The 25396-nt window shown below is 50.5% G+C and overlaps 1 protein-coding gene across 1 annotated transcript in view; it reads right to left on the reverse strand.

Moving 5' to 3' along the window:
* Positions 1–20935, reverse strand: part of PHF24 (PHD finger protein 24) — a 33490-nt gene extending 12555 nt beyond the window's left edge. Inside the window, exons 1-2 of the mRNA XM_080973601.1 lie at positions 20736–20935; positions 586–961 (exon numbers count right to left, since the gene is read on the reverse strand). Of these exons, the coding sequence (XP_080829727.1) occupies positions 586–957 (372 nt within the window). The 5' untranslated portion in view covers positions 958–961; positions 20736–20935. The remainder of the gene's footprint in view (positions 1–585; positions 962–20735) is intronic.
* Positions 20936–25396: the final 4461 nt, after the last annotated feature.

Consider the following 25396-nt stretch of genomic DNA (forward strand, 5'->3'; position numbering starts at 1 on the left):
GAACCTAATCTTCTTCCTTTTGCTCCTCCTCCTCCTCCTTACCTGCAATGGGCAGGGTTCTCTGTGAGCTCTCCTCCAGGGAGCACCCTCCATTTTGAACTGGACTATGGACGTTTGTAACTTTTAAGGATTATTGCCTGCTTGATTTCCATCACTGAACATGCTGAATCTTGGCAAGACCTTTAAGTGAGTAAACTATATATTTTCCTGGTTTACTCAAACAGTTTGCGAGTGATTTCTTTGTTAAGAAGGAACCAGGAGAAGATGACCCAAGTCTGCCTAAACACCCTTGGATAGTAAAGCTGCTCTAGAAAGTTGCACAACCGTGTCCTAAAAGCTTCTAGAGATAAGCTGCCCACAGATGGTGGTATTACTCTGCTGAAATAGGTATTTGCATTCTTACACCCGTGAGAAATAGAGGAAGGATAATTAATAAGTAAGATCTCCTCTCCTGCTCATCTAAATCCATCCAACGCATCCAACTCTGTGATTCTATGATGTGTCGTGCCCCTCTGGTTTTCTTGCCCAGGGTGCTTCTGCCTCTCCGCCCTCCCTCCCTCTTCCAGGGGTTTATCCTGTGCCCACCTGCTCCCTCTGCTCCAGGCTGATCTCAATGGGCTCATCATCCTGCTCCCTCCGTGTGGGCCGGGCAAAGGCTGGCGGCGTGAAGAAGGTGGTGCGGTCAAACTCTTCGGGCTCAACCCCTCGCCCGTCCCGCAGCCTCTCCCAGGCCGCCCTGCGGAAGCGGCTCTCCTCCTTCTGCTGGAGCCCCGCCGAAGACCCTGCTTCCGACGCCTCCTCTTCTCTGAGTTCCTGCACCGTGTCCTCGATGGTGCCCCTCCGGCTGGTGCTGCCCTCCGACTTGCGTTCTCGCAGCCCGTCCTTGAAGGCCGACACGGCCAGGCTGACCTTCTGGACCTGCTCCACGGTCTGCCGCCTGGACATCAGCACCCCCATGGCTCTGAAAGAGAGGCAGCCGTGAGAAGGGGTTGGTACCGGTTAGGGTTCTATGAGAGGGGCTAGCAGGGGGAGAGCCAGCCCACCCATGTAATAAACGGAAATCTGCCCTTATTCCCTTATGGAGGACACAAGAGCCCTTTCAGAGTCCTTTGCAGGTTCTCCATTGGTTGGAGAAAATGACAGAGGCCAACCAGAGAATATTGAGAAGCAAAGCAGCTAGTAAGCCTGATCTTTATTGATCTGTTGCAACAGGGTACTCCCCTCACACGCAGGAAAGGAGGAGGAACCCAGAACAAAGGTGTCCCCGCCCTTATATAGACATTTTAAATTGCCCGCCCTGGAGTCCAAGACCACCCCCCAGACACATCATACCTACATCACAGAAAGGGCGGTCTACAACAGAAATCTGAGTATGTTGTTTATCTCCTGTCTGGCAGGTTACCTGTTAATGCTTACTTGATTGGATACCCTGGGGAGCCTGGCCAGTCTTTTGTAATGATAAATACTTAGTTCCTGAGCCAGGTCGCAGACTCGCCCTATACCCTTAAGACAGGTTTTGTGAATGAAAAGACAATGGGGAGGCTTTTTCATTTTCCTTTGACCTTGCAGAGAAAACATTTGGTCAGTCTGGGAGCCAAAATGGTTCCAGGACTGCTTTCCTGTGCTGCTTCAGACATGTGGTTTACACATTTATGTACATGTTTGCTTGGTGCATTTATGAACATTTATTATATATATAAGACCTTCATTTATTTATTTCACCCAGCAGGCAGGTGGGTGACTGTGGGAGAGAGGTGGGGCAGCTGTACATGCAGGCTCCTCTGGGTGGAAGAGGCGGAGGAGATCACTGCCTCCATACCCCATTCCCAGAAATCCTAGAGTTGGAAGGGATCATGAGGGTCATCTAGTCCAACCCATTGCAACGCAGAAATCTTTTGCCCAACGTGAGACTCGAAGCCATGACCCAGAGATTAAGAGTCATGAATGGATTATATCAGTAGTCTCTCTTTTTTAAATGGAGGTTGGGTGGCTATCTGTCAGGGATTCTGTAGCTGTAATTTCTGCACTGAAGCGGGTTGGACTAGATGACCCTTGGGTACCTTCCAGCTGTGCCATTCTTAATATTCTAATGGGGCCAAAGACCTGGCTGACTGCTGTGAGAACAGGATGCTGGACTAGGTGGGCCACTGGCCTGATCCAGAAGGCTCTTTTTACGTTATCATGCTCTCTTTCAGTATAAAACACCAGATAGCAGAATCGGGCCTCGGATACTGGTTGCAGAGTTCCCTTTGTATCCAGCAAGCTCCCTTTTGTGATTCCTTGGGGTCCTTTCCAGCTCTACAATTCTATGAGTCTATAAAGTTGCCTTCAGTCATAGTCTAGTGCCTGCCCCCATTATCCCAACACAAGGGAGTCTTCTGGCATTTTAAAGACTCAGCGATTTAAATCTCCTTTCCAATCGGCTGAAGGCGACTCTTCTCCACAAAATCTGAGGCCGCAGTCATCTGCTCGTCTTCCAGGTGCCACGAGGCTCTTGCATGTTATTGAAGCAACAGCAGCTGATGTCTCCCTGCAAGGTCTTATCTTCCTGGCAAGGCAATTCCCTACAGCAAGGCTTGCTCTTTTGCAACTTCGCGTTCCTGTGACCTTAGAGGTCACCCCTGAATCCAGAGGACAGTGCAGACCCTGAGATATTCTCTGCTCATCTCATGTTCCCTACTCCTTGAAACAAACAAACAAACAAACAAACAAACAAACAAACAAACAACTGCCTTAAAAATGAAACAAGGAGTTCCTTCTCCAGACAAGAGCAGCGTCACCCTAACCTCTTTTTCTTTTTGCCAAAATGACTGTCTTTGCTTTCAAAAGGATTAAGCATTGCCGTGACTCTATTCTTTTATGAAAAATACTGAAAGGTGGGGAAAGTCTAGTTTCTCACAAAACGACTGGGCAGAATTGTGGCTGAAAGTTCTTCCCTGTACCTCAAATGCCACAAGGCCTAGAGACTTGGTTTTCTAAATCAAAACAATTTATAAATTAATCCAATTTATTTATTGCATTTATACCCCACTTTCCCCTCCATGGAGCTCAAGATGCTAATAATAATAATAATAATAATAATAATAATAATAATAATAATTTTCATTTATACCTCGCCCTCCCCGGCCAAAACCGGGCTCAGAGTGGCTCTCCCACTCCTCTTTCAATCCCCACAACAACCCTGTGAGGTAGGTTAGGCTAGGAGGCAGTGACTTGCCCCCAAAGTCACCAAGTTGAAGGAATGATTGCCAGGTGTGGAGCACACTTCCACCCGCAGACAAAGCCACAGCTGTCTGAACATCATGACCTTTGTCTCCTTCATCATACACTGTGCAAGGGGAAAATGACGCGGTGGAAACAGGTGCCAAAATAACTTTGTACCACCCCACGATCTCGGGACTGGAAGATGTGTAAAAGTCACAGTCCCAAACGTATCTGACTGGTTTTGCATATTGTGCTAATAAAAGGAGCCTCTACAGAGCTGGCCGGCAGCTTGTCTTGGAGGATGATTGCCAGCGTGCGTCTGCACAGCTTACCTGCATCCAACCTCCTGTCGTCCTCCGTTATTCCTACACCAAGTGAGCTTCATTGAAAGTGGGGATTCGAACCCTGGTCTCCCACAACCTAGTCCAGCAACCATTATGCCACACTGGCTCTCTGGTTAGGATGGATCCTCCAGTTATTATGGGTCATTCAGTGGGGCAAGTGTGTCCCCCCTTTCCCCCTCCAGACACAGGCAACAAGCCTGTCCCAGTCTCATCCCACCCCCAACCCCTACTTTGAGTCTTTTTACCTCTAATTCAGTCACGAACTGGACATGACATGGACTTCTGTTCTTCTCTCCCCACCCCCCACCCCATTCCAAGGGCAGGGTGTGTGGGACATGGACAAAACAAGGACAATGACCTTTGGGATACCAGAAAATAAGTTCTGTCCTTCCAGTGGCACAATGGCTCAGTGCATCCAGCAGTTAGCCAGAAGATTGCTGGTTTGAGCCCACCCAGGGATGGCTGTGGACAGGATTCCTGCAGGGCAAAGGGGTGGGACTAGATGACCCTCGGGAATCCCTTTCAATTCTATGGTTATATGAAATAGGGTGAATTCTGGTGCTGGAGGAGACTCTTGAGAGGCCCATGGACTGCAAGAAGATCAAACCTCTCCATTCTGAAGGAAATCAGCCCTGAGTGCTCACTGGAAGGACAGATCCTGAAGCTGAGGCTGCAATACTTTGGCCACCTCATGAGAAGAGAAGACTCCCTGGGAAAGACCCTGATGTTGGGAAAGATGGAGGGCCCAAGGAGAAGGGGACGACAGAGGACGAGATGGTTGGACAGTGTTCTTGAAGCTACCAGCATGAGTTTGACCAAACTGTGGGAGGCAGTGGAAGACAGGAGTGCCTGGCGTGCTCTAGTCCAGGGAGTCACGAAGAGACGGACACGACTAAATGACTAAACAACAACAACAACAATGAAATAGGGGTGGCTCTCCTGCTCAGCAAGGCACTGAGACCTGAAAATGGTGGTGCTCATTTGCTTGCTGACTCCCTGCTCTCCTTCTCTTCATTGAGCTGGGATCACACACACACACACACACACACTCCCCCCCCCCCAAGTGCAGGAGACACTTCCAATAATGGGAATAAAATCCACATGACTTTGGGTTCAATGCCAGGAAGCAGCTGTCTTCCTGGTTAATGATCTACGATCAACCTGCCGATATGCAAATATATACCACACATATCCAAACGAGGATGCATTTTGTGTTTTTGCTCTTGCTGGTGCCAGCCTTTCTCATGCAAACCTGCAGAACTTCCACAGCACCCCCACCCTAACGGCAGCCTTATGGAAAGTTTCCGGGCTGTCGGTTCATTTGCAATCATGCAAACAGCTTGCACAAGATGCCCCTCCCACATTTGGCATTCCCAGACCCTCCCCACCCCCTCCTTCTCTGCTAGCTGCCTTGCATTTGGGTGTTATTGATTCCATCTCCTGTTGCCAGGGTAACCCCGGATCCCACCCCCGGGATTTGACAGGTGAACCATATGCCAGCTCTTGTCTCTGCTAAAAACCGCGCCTCCTCCCCATTTATTATTATTATTATTATTGGGAGCTGATGCCTGTTATCGATCGTTGGGTGAGCAAGGCAAACTCTCTGGCCTGATTCAGCTGTGCATTTGCTGTCTGGCTTTGCCTTCCCTGTCTGGAACACAACCGACTTTCAACATGAGCAGTGCCTTGTTCCAAAATGTCATGGAAAGTGAAAATGAGGTTGTAGATTAAACTCTCTCTCTCTGTCTCTCTCACTGCAAAGTCTACAATGAAGATCCCAATAAATTGCACGAAATTGTTTAAAAATCCTTGATCCTTGAACACTATTATACTGTTGTGGGTTTGGAAGGGGGTCAGTCTGGATGATGCCCTGAGTCCCCTCCAGTTCTTGGGGTCCTGTACCCAGGGAGGGTTAGAATCAAACAGAGGAAGGTCTGAACTGGTCAGACCAATTTATTTGTAAGGCATTGTAAGACAATGGCCTTAGCCTGTGACTTAGGTGTACTCATCACCATCACAAAAGTTTAAGCAAGAGTTACAACTAAATGGCAGTTTCCTCCAGGTGAATGGTGGGGGTGGGGCTTTCCTCCATCCCCATCTCCTAACCGCCAGGTAGGGGAACATTAGCCAGGGTGGGGTGTGAGAGCTGAGCTGGAAACAGGCTGGAAGCTGGAGACACTGAGACAGGCTTGATCTCTGCTGGAGAAGATCTGCTGCAGTACTAATGCTGTGATCCCCTCCATCTGAGGATAGCTCAGCTGTTAGAGCATGAGACTTAATCTCAGGGTTATGAGTTGGAGTACCAACTTGGGCAAAAAACCCCTGCATTTCATGGGATTGGACTAGATGACCCACGTGGTCCCTTTCAATTCTACGATTCTATTCTATTTTATGCTCAGGCATCCTAAAGACCCCACAGTCTCTGCTGACCTTCATTCCAAGGAAACAGAGCCCAGGTAAGTGTCTGGAACCCCTGAAGACTGAGGTGGCATGCAACAAGATTATTTCAGAACTCCAAACTCCCTAAGAAAATCTCATATTTCTCATGCTAGTCTGACAATGTTATAAACAGCTACAGTCAAAACCAGATCAATGAAGATCAATGAAGCCCCACCACGGAGTTTCTTACGGAGTAAATCTTACTTACTCAGAAGCCAGTCCCACTGTGTTCAGTGGGATTTACCCCATGGTAAAGGAATCACAACTGTGGATCATTTCCATCACAGGCAGGAATGCAGGTGAACCACCAGTTGGAGGGTTTGCAAAGGATACAGGTGATCCTGAAAGGGCAGGGCTGCTAGGCAAACTGAGCCGTGAGCGGGACGGGGGGGGGGGGGGAATCTGGGCAGGGCAGACCCTGCCTGTGACTGGTGACTGTGCCTGTCAATCAAGTGAAGAGCTCCTCCCCTTGCTCCCAGGTTGCTTATAGAAAGAGAGGATGAAATCCACCCAAATGGAAACTGGGTAAGTGATGGCTGCCCCCTAGATTTCATCAGTGCTCTCTACTTCGATGGAGGGTGCTTTACTTAAGTGGCCCCAACAAGAACGTGTGGCACAGAAGATGGGGAAATGTCACAGCACAGGGGCATTAGGAGAACAGGGAGTCAGAGGGGACATGATAGATGTTCTTGGAATTGGGCAAGGACCCCTGGGGTCCCTTCCAACTCTACAATTCTACGATTCTGTGATTGACTGCAGGGAAAGACCCTCCTCTGCCTGAGACCCTTGGGAGCTGCTGCCAGCCAGGGTAGACAACATTGGGCTGGATGAACAAGGACTCTGAACCAGAGTAATCCAGGTCCCTGTGGGGTTGTTGCTCTGCCATCTCACAAAACCATGCGCTTCCAACCATTTCATATAAGAACAGAGGCTTAGTTAAGTTGGGTGATGGATTCATATAGCATGTAAATCTAATTTCTCACCATTATAATCACAAGAGCATAAGGAGAGGCTGCTGGATCCGGCCAATGACTCATTCAGTCCAGCATTCTGTTCTCACAGTGGCCAAACAGATGCCTCTAGGAAACCCACAAGCAGGATTCGAGCACAAGAGCAACTCTCCCCTCCTGTGGTTTCCAGAAACTTGGATTCAGAAGTATCACTGCCTCTGGCAATAGTGCACGTTGTAGCAGTGAGCGGACTCAAGACCCTTCCCTTTCCCCCGCGCACAAAAAGTCAGCCGGGGGATTTGGGGGGGGGTTTCTCATGCTCTGCTGGACCCCTAGGATCCCCACTCCTCCATGGGGGTTTTTTTGGGGGTGCGCTGAGCCCTGGCAATCACCCCAAATCTCTATTTGCCAAAACCGTGTCGCCCCTTAAGCAGACGACATGGAGCTCACTGCCATAGCCTCTGCAGCGAACCGGAAGTCGTCTAATTCTCTTTTAAATCCATCCAAGATGGTGGCCCTCATTGCCTCTTGTGGGAGGGAGTTCCGCAGTTTAATGACGCACTGCATGAAGAAGAACTTTCCTTGTCCCAAATCTTCCAACACTCAGCTTCATTGATCTAGGACAAACTTCGGTTTCCAGCTCTTTTTGGACCACAATTCTCACCATCCCTGGAAACTGGTCCTGCCAGCTAGGGATGATGGAACTGTCTGCCTCAGAAGGTGGTGGCCTCTCCTTCCTTGGAGGTTGGAAGGCCATCTGTCATGGATGCTTGAGCTGAGATTCCTGCATTTCAGGGGGTTGGACTAGATGACCCCAGGGGTCCCTTCCAGCTCTCCAATTCTATAATTCTATAATTCACTGGATGTCCACATGCTCTGTTGTCGAGAGCGAGAAAAGCTCTTCTCTCTCCAGTCGGTGCATAATTTTATAAACTTCTATCCTATTGTCTCTTATTCAGCTCTTTATTTACACTGAAAGGCACTTCTGTGCAACAGCACACTGTTCTGCTGGAAGCAGGAAGAGTGCATAATTCCCATCTCCCTTCCAGAGATTCTGTGCGCTGGATAAACAGGTCCCCCGCTGGGATGGGGGGACAACCTGATCTCTCTTCCTTCCCTAATTAATGCATTTCTTGTCTCTCGGTGGAGCTCTAGCTGCGAGCTTAATCTGGGTCTCAAAAGCAGGTCTGCAGTCAGAACAAAGCAAAGACCACAATTATTAATAATGGAGCTCCAATAAGTGGAGTTTGTCATCCAGGCGCTCTCTGTGGCAGCTTCAAAGAAAAGGTTGGGGATTTTGTGACTTCGCGATACAGGAGCATCATATGAGTCCTGCTGAGTTTGACGAAAGATCCCCGGAGCCTGCCGGCTGACGATGAAAAACCCAAGAAGCTGGGGTGGGAGACAGCAGCCCACTCCTGCTGGCAGGCCCCAGCAGCCAGTACTGGGAGGTAGACTGCCACTGAACATGGAGTTTCCAATGGGTTTAGTAGCCATCAATAAACCAATCTTATTCCACAGACTGACCGCCTAAGTCATTGGCTGCCCCCGCATCTTGAAGAAGTGAGTTCCAGAGGTTACCTGTGCAGAGTGAGGAGGCGGTTTTCCTTTGACCTGCCCTAATCAGCTGCTGTTGTTTTTGTCCATGGAGATTTCTTGGCAGGGATACTGGAGTGGCTTGCCGGTTCCTCCTCCAGGTGGATCACGTTTGGTCAAAACTCTCCACTATGACCTGTCCATCTTGGGTGGCCCTGCACGGCAGAGCTCATAGCTTCTCTGAGTTATTCAAGCCCCTTCGCCACGGCAAGGCAGTGATCCATGAAGGGGCAATGACAAACCTAGACAGCATCTTAAAAAGCAGAGACATCACCTTGATGACAAAGGTCCGTATAGTTAAAGCTATGTTTTTCCCAGTAGTGATGTATGGAAGTGAGAGCTGGACCATAAAGGAGGCTGATCGCTGAAGAATTGATGCTTTTGAACTAGAAGAAGAAGAGTTTGGATTTGATATCCCGCCTTTCACTCCCTTTAAGGAGTCTCAAAGCGGCTAACATTCTCCCTTCCCTTCCTCCCCCACAACAAACACTCTGTGAGGTGAGTGGGGCTGAGAGACTTCAAAGAAGTGTGACTAGCCCAAGGCCACCCAGCAGCTGCAGGTGGAGGAGCGGAGACGCGAACCCGGTTCCCCAGATTAGGAGTCTACCGCTCTTAACCACTACACCACACTGGCTCTCTCAAACTCTTGAGAGTCCCATGGACTGCAAGAAGATCCAACCTCTCCATTCTGAAGGAAATCAGCCCTGAGTGCTCACTGGAAGGACAGATCCTGAAGCTGAGGCTCCAATACATGAGAAGAGAAGACTCCCTGGAAAAGACCCTGATGCTGGGAAAGATGGAGGGCACAAGGAGAAGGGGACGACAGAGGACGAGATGGTGGGACAGTGTTCTCGAAGCTATCAGCATGAGGGAGGCAGTGGAAGACAGGAGTGCGAGGCGTGCTCTGGTCCAGGGGGTCCCGAAGAGTCAGACATGACTAAACGACTCAACAACAACAACAATCAGCTGCTGACCCGTTTTACCTGCTGAGACGGTGCAAAACAGGACATCTTTGTCTGCTGGGGCATCTTTGACCATGCAGGAAACAGGCAAGGCCAAAGTGGTTGCAAAATTGCTCAGCTTGGGGACATTAGGCAGTCACTCAAAGGGAAAACTGGTTTTAGGAAACAAGGAAGGGAGGCCAGGTGCGTGAGGGGTCTGTAGGTGCCGCCCTGGAGCTGGGCGTGCGGAGAGGAAACGCCGCAGGCAGCCTGTGGGCGAAATCAGTTTGAAGTCAGCTGTGGCCCTGTGTAAATTCATAAAGGATGGAGGCCGCCAGAAACCCAGTCAGCCTGCAAGCTTGGCTGAGTCACCGATGAGATGATAATTACATCAGACACCTGTAGGGCACTTGGGGGGGGGGAGGGGAGGGGGGGCTTGTTACAAAGCAAGGAGAGAACAAAGAGAGTCCGTCACTATTTAAAACTGGATCAGAGAGGAGGTTTTGTGCAGACGTAGACCCCCCTTATGCTGGTTTTATATACTGGAAGGACAGAGGAAGGTACAATTAGGGGAAGGGCTGAAACTCAGTGGTAGAGCACCTGCTTGGCATGCAGAATCATGGAATTGTAGAGTTGGGGGGGATTCCCAAGGGTCATCTAGTCCAACCCCCTGCAATGCAGGAATCACAGCGAAAGAATCTCTGGCTGGTGAACATCAAACATCTGGATGAAGCATCCTTATGCATGGCAAGGAGAAAGTGGCTAGAGAAACCTTTTGCTCCTTCTCCCAGAACTCCTGGATTTAAAACAAAGCTGAATGTTGCAGGATCGAGACAGACTTCTTCACGCGACGCAGTTAACCTGCGAAACTCTCTGCCAAAGGCTGCCAAGCTGGACAGCTTGAAAAGGAAAGAGAGAAATCCACGTGGAACAAGGCTATCAAAGGCTGTGACGAATATCTGCTATCTACAGTATTGGAGGCCATGTGACACTCAGTACCAGTTGCTGGGGAATTTATTTATTTTTATAGGACTTCTTTCATAAAATTTATCCACCGCTTGACTGTGGAAAAGAAAAACACCCTCAAAGTAGTTTACAACAAGATGAAACCAAGAAAGAATTACAGCAGTACCTAAAAATGAAAACAACTTAAAATGCTGCGCTAAATCAGGTGAAAATGACCCCAGTTTTCTAAGCGCATGGGTGGGCTTGTCTAAACAAGAAGGTTTTCAGAAGGTGCCCAAAAGACTGCAGTGAAGGAACTTGCTTGGTATCAATAGGCAGGGAGTTCCAAAGGGCAGGCGCTGCCATACTAAATGGAATGCCACTGGGAGAGTTGGTGCCCTGTCCTGCTTCAGGGATCCTCATATTGGGGATCTAGTTGGCCTCTTTGCCAAAGAGGATGCCCCCTTTGTACCGATGCAGGAATCTCTTCTGAGGTGATTACGCTTTTCATGCAGGAGGTCATGCAAAACCTGGGGAGGGGAAGGGAGACCTTTTAGCCCAAGAGTCATGTTTCCTGGTGGGCTACCTTCTTGTGTTTGTGCATCTCATGCCAGGGATGGGGAGGGCGAGAGGCAAGAGGCAGTGGAGCCACAGAAGTGGCCCTGAACATTAATCAGGAGGCTGCATCTCGGCCATACCAAAGTCGAGAGATTTTTTACCTGCTCCATCCCAATGTCACAACTTCCCCTCTCTCTGTCCAGGCAGGAAAGAGTTAGGATTACAGGTCAAGTACACCTCCCAGCTGGGCCAAAGCGCTTGAGAAGGGCGTGAAGAGGAGAGAGGAGAATGCCAAGGGTCAAGCGCAGAGCCCTCCTCCCTCTGTCTTAAAAGGATCTCTGGCAGCCAGGGTGCAAAAGACATGCCAGTCAGAGCAGACAACACCAGCTGCCTTTGAGTGAGAAACAGACCCCTGGGGCCCATCCATCGCAGCCTTGCCTCCTCTGACAGACAGCAGCTCCTCAGTGCCTGAAGCCAAGAGAGGCGACCGTCTTTCACGGTAGATTGTAAGCTCTTTCCGGGCAGGGGACTTTCCTTTTAGCTGCCATTGTTTGAAGTGCCATGGGCACATTGGTGGCTGTCTGTATACCAGTTCCACTGCTATTTACCACTGCATACCCCGACCCCTACAACCTGCATTGCAGCGGGTTGGACTAGATGACCCCTGGGTCCCTTCCAGCTCTACAATTCTACGATTCTACTACTGCTAAAAGCAACTTCCTAGTCAAAACGAGCATGCAGCCCCCCTTCTGGGTTGGAGAGGCAGGAGGGCAGAGAGGCTTTGCCGTCTGCTGAGATGCTTTTGGTTTTGCAGGTCCTGCCAGGCTGTGCCCCTTTCCCCCTTCTCCCTTGCCTAGAAGTATTATGATGAACTATTGCAGCAAAAACGACCCCCAGGAAAGTACAGCAGTCCAAAGCCGTGCTGGGAGGCTGCCAGCTGGGCTGCGCTTGGCGTGTGCCTACACTCCTTAATTCATAAATCGCAGTGGCTGGCGAAAGGCGTGCCAGCCAGGGCGAGTTCCTGGGGGATGGCGTGTGGCTGTGCGGGTGTGTTGTGTGTTGGCACACAAACAGGAGGGGGCATGCATATAAGCCCAAGCAGATGGAGCCCCCCCCTTTCTCCAGCCAGCTAGTCACAGACTCCAAGCGGAAACCCAGGACACAGGTGTGCTATGGGCATCAAGGTCACCTGCATTTCATTTCTATCTGCAGTTGCAAAACCGTTCTAGAGGCTGATGCCTGTAAGGTGAGAAACAGGGCGAGGATTTCCTCTGAGCCCAGTGACTGCAGTGCACCAGATTGGGCTGGGTGCGAGAGAGAGCTTAAAACTCTGGAGAGGCCCTGCCAGGCAGGGTTAACCCAACTCAGCTGCCTTCATGTTGCCTTTTATTTTACCAACAGCCAAAACACAAACAGTGAAACCCACCAGGCAGCTGATACATTGGGTATACATAATCAATAACAACATATTCAAATCAACCATATGTACAATTCTATATACCTTAACACTCCTCCCTCCACAAGGTTAATTTAACTTTTAACATTTTAATTGCCCCAAATTGTTCAAATCTGCCTAAATAATTCAGTATCTTCTCAAACTAATCCTCCTCCTCCTCCCTGACCTTAAATCCTTTCATTTTGTGTATCTTCACAGTTAGATATTCTAAAATTATAATATTTTTCAGTTTTTTCCTCCATTGGTTCACCCCTAGCTCTTCTGCGTTTTTCCAATTACTCGCTATAACCTGTCTGGCTGCAATTACCATCAATTTTACCCATTTACATTCCTCTTTTGTTTCTAACTCGGTGCTACTCAGGCTAATAAGAACCATTAATTTAGATATTTCCACCTTCCTACCCACAATTCCCAATATTTCTATACCAATCTGTTTCCAGAATTCATGAACTAACGGACAATCCCACCACATATGACTGTACGTTCCCATCACTTCACATTTCCTCCAGCAATTCTTACTTCCAGATTTTGTAATATGATATAACTTTACCATAATACCATTTTTGTACCAACTTCAACCCTTGTTCCTGGATTATCCTAGAGGTCGCAACAAAGGGTGGTTGCCAAAAGATTCTTTCCCAATCTTCATCTAAAATCTGTTCCTGAATATCTAGCTTCCAATATTCTTTCAAACTTTCCTTTGGTGCCTTCGTATATTTCTGTGAAAGTCCAAGGAATGTGTGTGTGTGTGTGTCACTAGAGACACAACCGCTGCCCTTCTCTTGGCATGGGACTCTGGAACCAGATCAACCAGAAGGGCAATTGCACCCTAGGCTGCTGGTTGTGGCCAAGCCAGTGGTCAAGGATGCTGAGCTGTGGTCCAGCAACATCTGCAGGGGTGGGGGACAAAGGATCCCTGCTTTGGAACAGAAAAGCACAAGAACAGGAGATGATCCGGGTTGTGGGATGAGACTGAAGGGGGCCTACTGGGTCCAGTCTCCTGTTTCTGCAGTGCCCAACCAGCTGCCCCCAGAGGAAGCCCAAAAGCAAGACATGAGTGCCAAAAGAGGCAATACTGCCCTGTCGTCTGCCACTCAGATGCATGCTGCTTGCAGAGGCTGGCGTCTGTCTCTGTTGCCAATGCACTTTCCCCCTGAAGTCTCAGGCCAGACTCCAGCATTTCCCACCCGACAGGGATTCCTTAGCTGTGATTCCTGCCACCACAGGGGGTTGGACTAGATGGCATTTGGGGGTCCCTGCCAACTCTAGGGTTCTGTGAAAGCAACAAACCCACAGGCAAAGGAATGCAAATGACTATGAATTGCAAAGAGTCGGCAACACCTCTTTAACAGGCTGTCTGTTCACAAGGAATGGATCAGCAGCACTCTCCCTCCCAGATTGCAACCCCAAGACCCCCCCCCCCTTGAAACTGCTTCTTGGGAATAGGAGCGGGGTGGGTGGGTGGGTGAATAACTTCTCCAGGATCTTAAAGAATTCTGGTTGCATGTTGGCGGCCCCTCCCACCGCAGCGTCTTCAAGAGAAAGGCATTGTTGTAAAGCACAGAGAGAGCAGCTTCCCTAAGACTTTAGGGAAAGGGACTCAGGAGCCTGAAAGCCAGTCCAGATCATAGAATCATAGGAGTCAGAAGGGAACCTGAGGGTCATCTAGTCCAACCCCCTGCAATGCAGGAACCTCAGCTAAAGCATCCATGACAGATGGCCATCCTAGGGTGGCCATATTATGAAGAGCAAAAAAGAGGACGCTATGAGAACTCCCATTTTAAATACCCCTACTAGATGTTAATGGGACGCAGGTGGCGCTGTGGGTTAAACCACAGAGCCTAGGGCTTGCTGATCAGAAGGTCGTGGTTCGAATCCCCACGACGGGGTGAGCTCCCGTTGCTCGGTCCCTGCTCCTGCCAACCTAGCAGTTCTAAAGCACATCAAAGTGCAAGTAGATAAATAGGTACCGCTCCGGCGGGAAGGTAAACGGCATTTCCATGTGCTGCTCTGGTTTGCTAGAAGCGGCTTAGTCATGCTGGCCACATGACCCGGAAGCTGTACGCCGGCTCCCTCGGCCAATAAAGCAAGATGAGTGCTGCAACCCCAGAGTTGTCCGCGACTGGACCTAATGGTCAGGGGTCCCTTTACCTTTACTAGATGTTAAGGTTACCAGATGTCCCCGTTTTCTGGGGACAGTCCCTGGATTTACAAATCAGTCCCCATACAAAATCCATTGAAGCTGAAAAGTGTCCCCAGATTCAATGAAAAAAATCTGGTAACCTTACTATATGTAGCCTATAGAATCTGTGAGGGGGGTGAGGTCAGGAAAAGAGAAGAGGAAAGCAAGTCTTCAGCCACCAGTTATGTCTATGCCTTATCCAGAAAGTATAGCCAGAGACATTATGGCAAATTTGAAAAATCCACCTGGGCAGAAATTTTACCCTCGAAAATGAGGATGTGTCCTGGAAAAAGAGGACACATGGCAACCGTACCATCCAACCTCTGCTTAAAAACCTCCAGTGAAGTAAATTCCACCCCTGACCACTCAGCTGCTCCACTGCCCTCCATGCCCATCCGAAGAACTCCTCCTCCTTCAAGCAATTCCACCCTTCTCCCCTTGCTGCCCCACATGCTTCAAGGACAGGTGCCTCCCCCTTCCCTTAAATCCATCCTCAAAACTCCCCTTTTCTGAGACACCTTTGGCTCACCTTCTGGGCTATATCTGGTGCTAGCGCCGCAGAGAACAGACCCACCAAAGTGAATGAGCACGACTAATGTAGGTCCATTTTCCAAATTATACTGAAGAAGAGAAGAAGAGTTTGGATTTGATATCCCGCCTTTCACTCCCTTTAAGGAGTCTCAAAGCGGCTCACATTCTCCTTTCCCTTCCTCCCCCACAACAAACACTCTGTGAGGTGAGTGGGGCTGAGAGACTTCAGAGAAGTGTGACTGGCCCAAGGTCACCCAGCAGCTGCATGTGGAGGAGCGGAGACGCAAACCCGGTTCCCCAGATTACGAGTCCACCGCTCTAACCACTACACCACACTGGCTCTCCATACTGGGGTGAAGATGGAGGCTGTGCAAACACCACACACCCTCCCCAAATAATCTTGGGAGCTGTAGTTCACTCCCAACAGAGCCAAAGTTCCCAGAATACTTGTGTGTGTGTGTGTGTGTGTGTGTGTGTGTGTGTGTGTTGGAATGGGCTTTAGAAGTATGATGTCTGTGCAGCCAAAGTATATGGAATGGAAAAGGACCCAGGTTTCATTTGCTAGTCTCTCCTCTTCCTCTACTGCTTCACCAAGTGGATTGTAAGCTCCTTCGGGGCAGGGACCAGTCCTCTTGGGCTCTGTGAAGTGCCCGGCACTCTAATGGTACTGTGTAAATAATACCCCATAATGAAGGCAGCACTTTGGGGTTGGCCATTTGGGAGCCACATTCAATTGCATCACACATTTGAATAATTTTAGGGCAAAAACCGAGAGAGGATGAATGGGATCCTCCCATGAATTGTCGACCAGGAAGCTGGAGATGAATGGACTGTTAATTTCAGAGGCAGCCGAGGGAGCTTGATTCATGGCCTGCTTTTATTCCAGAGCTTCCATTGTCTTTGCAAACTGACATTTTGCTGCAAGAAGCCAGCTGGCACACAAAGGGACGAGGCGTCTGCAGTTTGGCTCCTGACACATCCAAGAAACCCAGCGGCAATATCTCACCCAAAACAATTCTAGGTCTCTGCCTTCCCAGGGGATGGAGCTGGCACGTTCCCCTTGGCCCCGTGGCAGCTTCCCGGCCACACAGGTATACTGACGCATGCCGTACCTGTTGGATTTCTGCCCGCCGTGGAGCTGTCCAAAGCGTAGAGCTTCACTTGGCAGCCTTATTGAGAAGGAGGCGTGTTTCCTGGCACTGCTGGATGACTTGGGAATAAAGCCAATGGGGTCATCCCTGGTTCTTAGAGGTGTCTCATCTCAGCAGGCTTCTGCCTGCCAGATGTGATCCAGGTTTCCCTCAAACCAAGGTGTGTGCAGCACTCACAACTTGATCACTTGGTTGGACAAACTGCCTGATCAGCAGGCCAAGGGGACTGAGAGGTCAGAAGGGAGAGAGACCAATAACAGGGGGCACCAGAGGCAATGGTGGGCATAGGAACGTAATTCCATAAGCCTGACCAAAGTGAGTAGAGCCATCCTAATGAAGCTGCCAGATGGGCGGGGTATAAATAATAAATTATTTTATATTGTTATTTAAATGATATGCCTCCACTGCCACAGGTCCCTGCCTGGGATTCAGATTGCAGTAGTATTTTAAATTGTGTTGAGGGATCTCATGTATGAATGAGCCACTGGGTCACTTGGGAATGTGTGTGACCTGTTCTGATCCCTGAATTAGAGGGGGTTGGGCTGGGTGATCACTGGGCATTGCTGTCAACTTTTTCCTTTTCTTACAAGGAATCCTATTCGGAATAAGGGAATTTCCCTTTTAAAATGGGAAACATTGACAGCTATGGCACTGGGGTCCCTTCCAACTCTACCGTTCCGTGATTCTGTGGCCAACCCATAGAGGCAAAAGACAAAAACTCACATCTAGTTCAGGAATGAGAGGCGGTTTAGGACACCCTCTCTGCCCCACCGTCACCCAACGTCTTGATTTGACTCAGGGCTCGAACCCGAGAATGTGTGAAATTAGTTTTGTTGAGGTTCCTTTAATTGCTGTTAAGGAAAATCTGGTGAATGGGCTTCCTTTATCTTGCACCTACAGGTTTTGTAATTAGTTTGAAGGTCACTGACCTGGCCACCAGCCAAGTAGGTCACTGTGATCTGGCCACTGTCAAAGGGTGTGGTCATTCTTGGGTCTATTAAGAGGGGGCTGAACACGTCCTCTTTGCTTCGCTGAGAGAAAGCGCTGCTAGATTGGTGCTGAGCTCTGTGCTGTATGTATGCTTTGAGTCGTACTTGCTTTGCATTTGTAGCCTGAAGCTTCCACTAGGGATCATGGGGAATCCTGTATATAGTGAAACTGCCTTAACGATTTGGACCTGCCAGTAAAGGACTGAACTGTCTGAGGAGTTGGAGTCTGACTGAATTTCTTCCAGCACAAAACGGCACTGCCACAAACCTACACACTTGGGGAGCTGCACACACCATACGCCGACGAGTTTGTTATCAAGGGTTAAGCAGAAGGGGCCTCTGAGCATGAGCAGAGTCCTTTCCTCTCTCAGCTGAGAAACCACGGCATCAGAGATTAAGATGGTGGGCCTCGCCACCTCCTGTGTGAGGGAGTTCCATAGTTTAACTACGTCTTGCAGGAAGAAGAGCTTCCTTTTACCCGACCTGAACCTTCCAACCTAAAAGACTCGCAGCAGAATCTGATCACATTTCAAACCTCCCTTTGAAACTGATAGCAAGCTTCTCTGGAAGATAACAAAATTGATGGCTGCAAATGAGATTGACTCAGGTGCCTCAGTCCTGTCACCTAGGAGCCATATCCTGAGATTTGGGAAGCAATAGGTGCTCTGCACATGCCCTGGTGTCTCTTAAGACCACGCCCCTTCTCTATTCGTTCTTCTCTGTTTTTCTTTTACCCACCACAAGCCTGATGAGAGTCCTGATGCCCCAAACTGGCCTAACTCTGCTAAGGTTTACCTGAAATTCAGCTCTCCAACCAAGCCAAGAAAAAGCCCTCTGGAGCCAGTGTTCTTTAGTGCAGCAAATGTCCTGAGATGAATAAACTTTGGGATCGATGGAAAACTGTTAGCTCTTTTAAACACCTCTTTTTAAAAATAGGCAGCCCTGTCTGTTTTCTCTGGCTGGCTGCCTAGAATGGAACACAGTTTTCCAAATGGGATTTTACCTGTGCTGGAGAAAGCAAGATGGTTACATCCTGTACCTTGGGAGCATCTATTTCTGAGGCTGCAACTTAAACACCCTTGGCCTTTTGAGCTGCAGGATCACATTGCTGGCTCCTGTTCCATTTGTTCTGCACCAGCCCCTTCCCACTTTCCTTGCAAGTGCTGCTGCACAGACGGCGATCTCTCACATTATCCTTGGGCACCTGGCTCTCCTCTGTAGCACAACACACTTCACAAGTGTCTCTGGTGCACGTCACGTTCTGCTGTCTGCACAGCTGTCCTGTTGGGTGATATCATCTATTCTCACAAAGGAATCCCACACAAACCGTCTATGGATCAATATGTTGCCCTTTCCTCCAACATTCTGCTTCTGTCACCACTCTTTGGATTATTAAAATTATTATTCTTTATTAAATGTATATATCACCCGCAGGCCTCAGGGCAGTTCACAGGATAAAATACAGAACAAAAACAACCAAATAACCCCCCCAACACATTTTAAAAGGGGATAGGATGTCAATCAATCACAGGCCTGGTTTGCTCCATCTGGCTAAGCTCCTTGCATCCTCTTTACCCAAACATGCGTGGCACCCAGTTATCTTTCCCTGACCTCCTGGTGACATTGATACCCTCACTGGTAACCAGGACCCTGCCTTGGCTCCTCTACTGGCCCCCACTCCACCCAGCCACCAACACAGATTTAATTCCTAGGGGGCTTTTCTTCAGGCACAAATATCTTTGGATCCCCTTTACCTACTGGATGCAGAATTATATTATTTCCATCTCCCTGAATTCTTCATTCACCAGACAATGAGAGAGATGCCTTTTGGTGAGTCTGCAGTTCAGAGAGATCGCTGCAGAAGCGTGGGTGTGTTGGGTGGTGAGGTATTCTGTGCTCCTGTTCTCAAAACAAGCAACTGCCCCTTCAGAATAGAATGATGGGGTTTTCATTGATTTTTTTTGGCCACCAACGTGAAGTATGGGAAGGAAAAGATAAATCTGAAGTGCTGCAGACTCAGGTCAGAAGGCTGCTTGGCTGGGATGCTGCCCACAGATCGGGCTCTGTGTATTCCGGGTGTCAAGGAGCAGAGTTAAGGCACTGCACCCATTCACACAGAATTAAGGTGTTGCGCCCACTCCTACCTCCACCCCCCGAACTTCGCGTTCCCCGGCTGTGTAGCTTTTACACCCAGAATTTGTTTCCTTTTGATGACTTTCCTGTGGACCAGACAAAATGCAATGGGCAGTGAGAGAGAGGCAGGCACCAACTCAGGCGGAAGCTTTTGCTCTGCTCGGTGTCCTCTCCTGTGTGGACACTTGCCTTTTGGGGAAGGGCCATAGCTCAGTGGTTAGAGCACCTGCCTTGCATGCAGAAGGGCCCAGGATCAATCCCCAATAACATCTCTAGGTATGGGGAGGGGGCGATACTCCTTGTCTGAAACCATGGAGAGCTGCTGCCAGTCAGTGCAGGCAAAATGAGCTGGATAGACGAATGATCTGACTCAGTGTAAGGCAGCTTCCTATAAACCTCTTGCACCTGCCCAGGATGCCCAAGGCCCCCTGGCATGGAGGGTTGCCCACATGGGCACAATTCTGGTGCCCTCTTTTCTTTCAAACCAAGCAGCCCTATGACCTGGGGGGCTTTGAGGGGGTGGGGAGTAGTGGTTAGCGGTAGTGCAAAGTGGATTTGGATCTTTTCTATGCGAGGGACCATGCCTTGTGGGGAAGGCTTTGAGAAGGGCTTCATTCCTCATGGCAAAAGGCAGGCAGCCCCAGCTTCTCAACTCTGCCCATGGCCAGGAGCGCTGCAGTGGCTGCCCGACCAACAGAGCCTGCTTGTGAAACCAGCAGCCGGCCCCTCGCTCACCTTGACCAGCCACTCTTGCGTCACAACAAGGGATCCTCCACCCCTTCGCACGACACATTGCAGGGGGCATGTTCGTGCCACTTCCCTCTCGCAGCACGATGCCAGCCTCAGGCCAGAGATGCATCTCAATGATGCAGCCCACCCAAAACTCAGCCACGTCTCTCTGCGACCCACCCAGCCTGCACTGCCCCTTCCTAGGAGGGTTCTCTGCTTATGCAGTCTGTGCGACACCCAGCATGCAAAAGAACCCGCTTTCCAGTTATGATTTATTACTTTGGAAGTGTCAGCCGGGGGCATGATGATGGTCAAATGCAGTTTTTTTTAAAGGTCTCAATCCAGGTCAGTCCCTGGAGCCAGGACAGCATCCATCGCACCTCCCACCTTAATTAAGCATCCTTAATCCCGGGGGTCCTCTCTGGACCAAGACTCTCCTTAGATAGCCCTGCCCCCTCACTTTCTCGTAGGCACTGGGTCCCACCTGCCTTCCAGAGACCCCTGGACCAGCGCTTTCCCACCCTGTCTGCAGAGGGCAGGGCTCCGCAAAACGACCCTCCCCCCCTGCCCTGTTGCGATCCGCTCACCTGAGGTGGTCTGCCTCGGTTCCACACCTAACAAGCTGCCCACTCCAAGCCCATCACCGTGGTCGCCCTTGCATTGAGAGAGGCACCGCCGCTGCACTCCTCGGAGATGCGGGCTGGGATGCCGAGGCTGGTACCCAAGAGGAGGGATGCTGCGCGCTCTCTCCGGGAGATGCAGGGCGGAGAGAGGGCAGGGCGGTACCCCGGAGCGCTTTCCGAGGATGGGAGCAGCAGCAGGAGAGGACAGCCCAGGAAAGGAGCCGCGGCGGGCAGGTTCCGAGGACGCTGGTACCCAAGGACCGCTCTCTCTCCAAGGATGCAGGAGGGATGCAGCGGCGGGCGAGCGAGAGGGATGCGCAAGGAAGGGAAGGGAGCCAGACCACCAACTCCGCCTGCTCCGGGCTTCCTGCACCAGTCAGTCCCCAGCCTGCCTCTCTCTCCTCCCCGCCTGGAAAGGAAGCTGCTTTTGCTGGGAAGCACTAATGACACCCGCCCCCCTCCCCGTCTCAACCCAGCCCCTCCCTGAGCTCCCTCATTCGCTGAGAACTGCGGATTCTGCGCCAGTTCCCTGCCCGCCGCCGGAGAGGGAAAGGCAGCTTCGGGCGGGCTCCGCTTCCCGCAGGACAAACACTCCCCCACCCCACTCCGCCCCACCACGCCCCACGCCCCCTCCGCCTCCTCCTCCAGCCCCAGATCTGTCTAGGTTGTTGCCCCAGTCTGGAGGGGGCTGGGGAGGGGAGGGGATGGAGCTACATCCTAACTCCCACCCGCGTGTTGACAGTCAGGCTCTGGCGGAACTGTGGCCTGGGGGGCGGGAGGGGGGCGGCAGACTGCAGCGCGCGGCGCCACGTGGCAAGAGGAGCCCCCCCCCCCCGGAAGGTACAGCTCCATCCTCCTGACTGGACCATTTCTGCAGCCCTGGCCTTGGGAGAGGGAGGTGTCCCTGCGATTTCGGAAAGGGACACTCAAAGCCCATGCAAGCAGCCCCAGGAAGTCTCTCCAGGCCACTTTGCACACAGCGTTTGATTTGCAGAAGGCCATCCTTTCTCATACCCCCCTCCCCGTCAAAAAGTTTTTGGTTTTTTTATGGAAATGTAGTGGCAGCGATGGGGAACATCTGTGTGTGGGGGGCCTCCTGATGTGCTTGGACTCCAGCTTCCGCTCTCCCCCAGCAGCCAGCATGGTCAGGGGACGATGGGTGTTGTAGTTCAGTAACACCTGGAGAGCCCCTGTAGATCCCCCACCCCAGGGACTGGGGCTTAAGTCAGTCTCAACAGCTTGCCAGTTCTAGTTGTGTGTGCATTTGGTGGTGAGGGACTCACAAGTTGCACATGGTCAGCTATGTGGTATTTTAATAGCTAGCTCTGGCATCAATAAATTATTCTGGGGCCAAAACCTGGCTAAGATCTAGCCCCTTCCTTCCGGCTCCCCTCTGACCTTGTTCACATTTCATTTTTAATAACCCAGCCTTTCTCCAAGGGTCTAATGATTCCACCTCCCCTCACAGCAGCCCTGTGAGGTAGGCTGAGGCGAGAGGGAGTGCCTGGCTCAAGGTCCCCTCGTGAGCTTCATAATTGTGCTGGGCCCAGGGGTAACCCGTGAAACGCGGTCCAGGTCTGGTCCCAAATCCAAGGGTCCCGCGAGGAGTCAGTCTGACAGAGTCAAGGCAGGACACGAGGCAGGAAACCAGGCAAGGACAGGTACAGGATCTCAGGCAGGATCTGGCATACAGCAATGTTGCTCCCGCAACCTGGGGTGGGGTCCGACAGCCTTTTATCTTAGTCGGGGTAATGGCCGGTCCTGATCCCCCGGCGACTCACCTCCCTGCTTCGCCCGAAGGCGAGCACTCCTCCTGCAAGTACTCAGGTCTCTCCTTCTCTCAGAAATGAGTCTCTGAAACTCGGGAGACGTTGGAGGGTTACTAGACCCAGGGGCCGCCTCAGCCTCCCCTGACCCAACCGGTAGTGGAGCAGCTGTAAGTGATGGCCCAGCTGGAGGCAATGAGGTCATCCCCGCATCTGGAGCCAGTACAGGCTTCAGCCCCTGACTTGGCCCAGCTGGTGCTTGTTGCAAGGGAACCTGTGCAGACTGGGACTCTTCAGGATCAGGCCCCAGACTTGGTTCAGGTGATGCCTGAGGCAGAGGATCCGGTGCGGACTGAGACTCCTCTGGCTCTGAGTCTGAGCCCCAGTCCCAGGTCATCACTAATGGAGAGAGAACATGGACTTAGACCCTGCAGCCCTAGGCTGACATCACCCTCCACTTCCATTCTGGGGTGTGATCCTGTCCTCTTTGAGCTCAGAATGAAAATGTTTCTGTCCCTAATTCTGGGCGAGGTGCATGGCAGCTTCGCATTTGGCTAGAGAACGAGGTGGGGCTGGAGTTTGAAAGCTTAGAGGTTCCTTTAATGCCACATATATGGAGCAGAATTACAACTATCTAATGCTTTGCTGCAGCTGAGAGATGTAACAGATGTTGAAAGAATATGAGTGATCTGTAGCACGGGTAATTATAATATTAGTCACTTATAAAGAACGAAATCGATACGCAACAGGATTTGTTCTAGAAGACAATGGTTGACAATGGATGTGCATATAAATATTGTCATCTGTTTTGTATGCTAGAATAAGAGACCTGCTGGATTAGGCCAGTGGCCCATCTAGGCCAGGATCCTGTTCCCACAATGGCCAACCAGATGACCCTTTGGGAAGCCCAGAGTGTGAGAGCGGCACTCTCTCCAGCTGAAACTGCCCGCAAGTGGTATTCAGAAGCATTATGGCTTCTGGCTGCGGAGTAAAGGCAGGAAGGAAAGGGCCAACATGGAATGCCTCATGGATCAGTATCTCGGCCTTCGCCGTGTTTTGTTCCTGGGGATTTTATACCCAGTTGCCCTGGGTTTGTCATCGGCAAACACAACTTTCATAGAACTGCAGAGTTGAAAGGGACCCCGCCCATGTTGAAAGAACCCTGACAGATGGACACCCAACTTTTCAGGTTTTTTAAAAGCCTCCAATGAAGGGGAGTCCACCCACTTCGAAGGGAGTCTATTTCATGATTTAGCTGCAGTCTCCTTTCTTGTAACTTGAATCCCTTGGTTTGAATTCATCCTATTTTCCAGAGCAGTTGGAAACAAGCTTGCGCCATCTTCCATGTGACAGTCCTATGACTCGTATATCACCTATCAGCCTTCTTTTCTCAAGGCTAAACATACCCAAATGCCTCAACCATTCCTCATATGGCTTATTTTCCAGACCCTTGGTCATCTTGGTTGCCCTCCTCTGCACACCTTCCAGTCTGAAGCTCCCAGTCCCAGACTGGTTTGTGGCAGTGGAGAATGAGATGGTCCCTCTGTCAAAGGCACACACGATGCCTATAAATGGGCAACCGAAGACTCCAGCAAAGTATCTCTGTGCAACACAGTGAAGTTTTAATAATTTCTTTCAGCCCTCTGTTCGTAACCTCATGAGGCAGCTGTTTCCTCCGCTGACAGTTCTCTGGAGACCCTTATTAGCAATATCTCTCTTGCCACAGCTTTGCTTGTTTTATCCCCTCCCTCCCCAACTAAAATATCCCCTGACATCTCCTGCCTTTTTGCCATTTAATTAAGATTATGGTGAGGGAGGCAGCCGTCCCCTCTTGGTTCAGCCGGGCAACTCTCATCTGGTTTGCAGAATCTCTGCTCCAGCTTCTTGCCACTGCCCGTCATCACAGCATCCAGTCAGACAGGCAGCTACAGATGAAGGCAAGCTGTGGGCAAAGATCAGCCTCACTGATGTAAGATCCGCCCCCCCCCCCATTCCGGCTGTGAATGAAACAGGGACTATTAATTATTTTGCTTTATCTCGCTTCCTCACCATGTTCCTGCTTGCGGTGACTCTCGCTCTCTTGCCGACGACAGGGTTCTTTGCTAGTTGGCCAAAGGGGACCTCAGAGCCCAACTCAAACCGGCGATGTGAGGAACAGCAAAACACACCGCCAGCTCATCTGGGCTGCGCCTCTTTCTCTCCAGGCTGAATGCTCAGGTGATGGGCAGGGAGCAGGTGTGTGTGGGGGGAAGGGACAAAGTTATATTGCCCTTTTTGGAAGGGGTCACAGCAGCTCAGTGGCAGGACACCTGTCTGGCATGCAAAAGGTTCCAAGACCATTGCCCAGCATCATCTCCAGGTAGGGCATGTTTAGCCTGGACAAGAGGAGGCAGAGAGGTGACGATAGTCATCTTCAAGCATCTGAAGGGCTGTCAACTGGAAGATGGAGCAAGCTTCGTTTTCTGCTGTTCCAGAAGGGAGGACTCAAACCAGTGGATTCAAATGACAAGAAAAGAGGCTGACTAAACATTAGGAATCTCTTTCTGGTGGTAAGAGCAGTTCAACAGTGGAATGGACTCCCCTGCAAGGGGGCAGACTCTTCTTTGCTGGAGATTTTCAGACAGAGGTTGGATGGTCCTCTGTTGGGGATCCTCTAGCTGTGATTGCAGAGGGTTGGGCTAGATGACCCCTGAGTTCCCTCCTAACTCTATGATGCTGTTAAAAACCACCAACCTTTTACTTGTTTCTGGTTTGTTTCTGGGCCCAAGGCAGGGAGCTCGTCTTGACTTACAAAACCCTAAGGGGTCTGGGTGTGGAAGACAGGAGTGCCTGGCGTGCTCTGGCCCATGGGGTCACGAA

The sequence above is a fragment of the Podarcis pityusensis genome, assembly GCF_964106645.2.
Source record: "Podarcis pityusensis genome assembly, chromosome: 11".
Taxonomy (NCBI): domain Eukaryota; kingdom Metazoa; phylum Chordata; class Lepidosauria; order Squamata; family Lacertidae; genus Podarcis; species Podarcis pityusensis.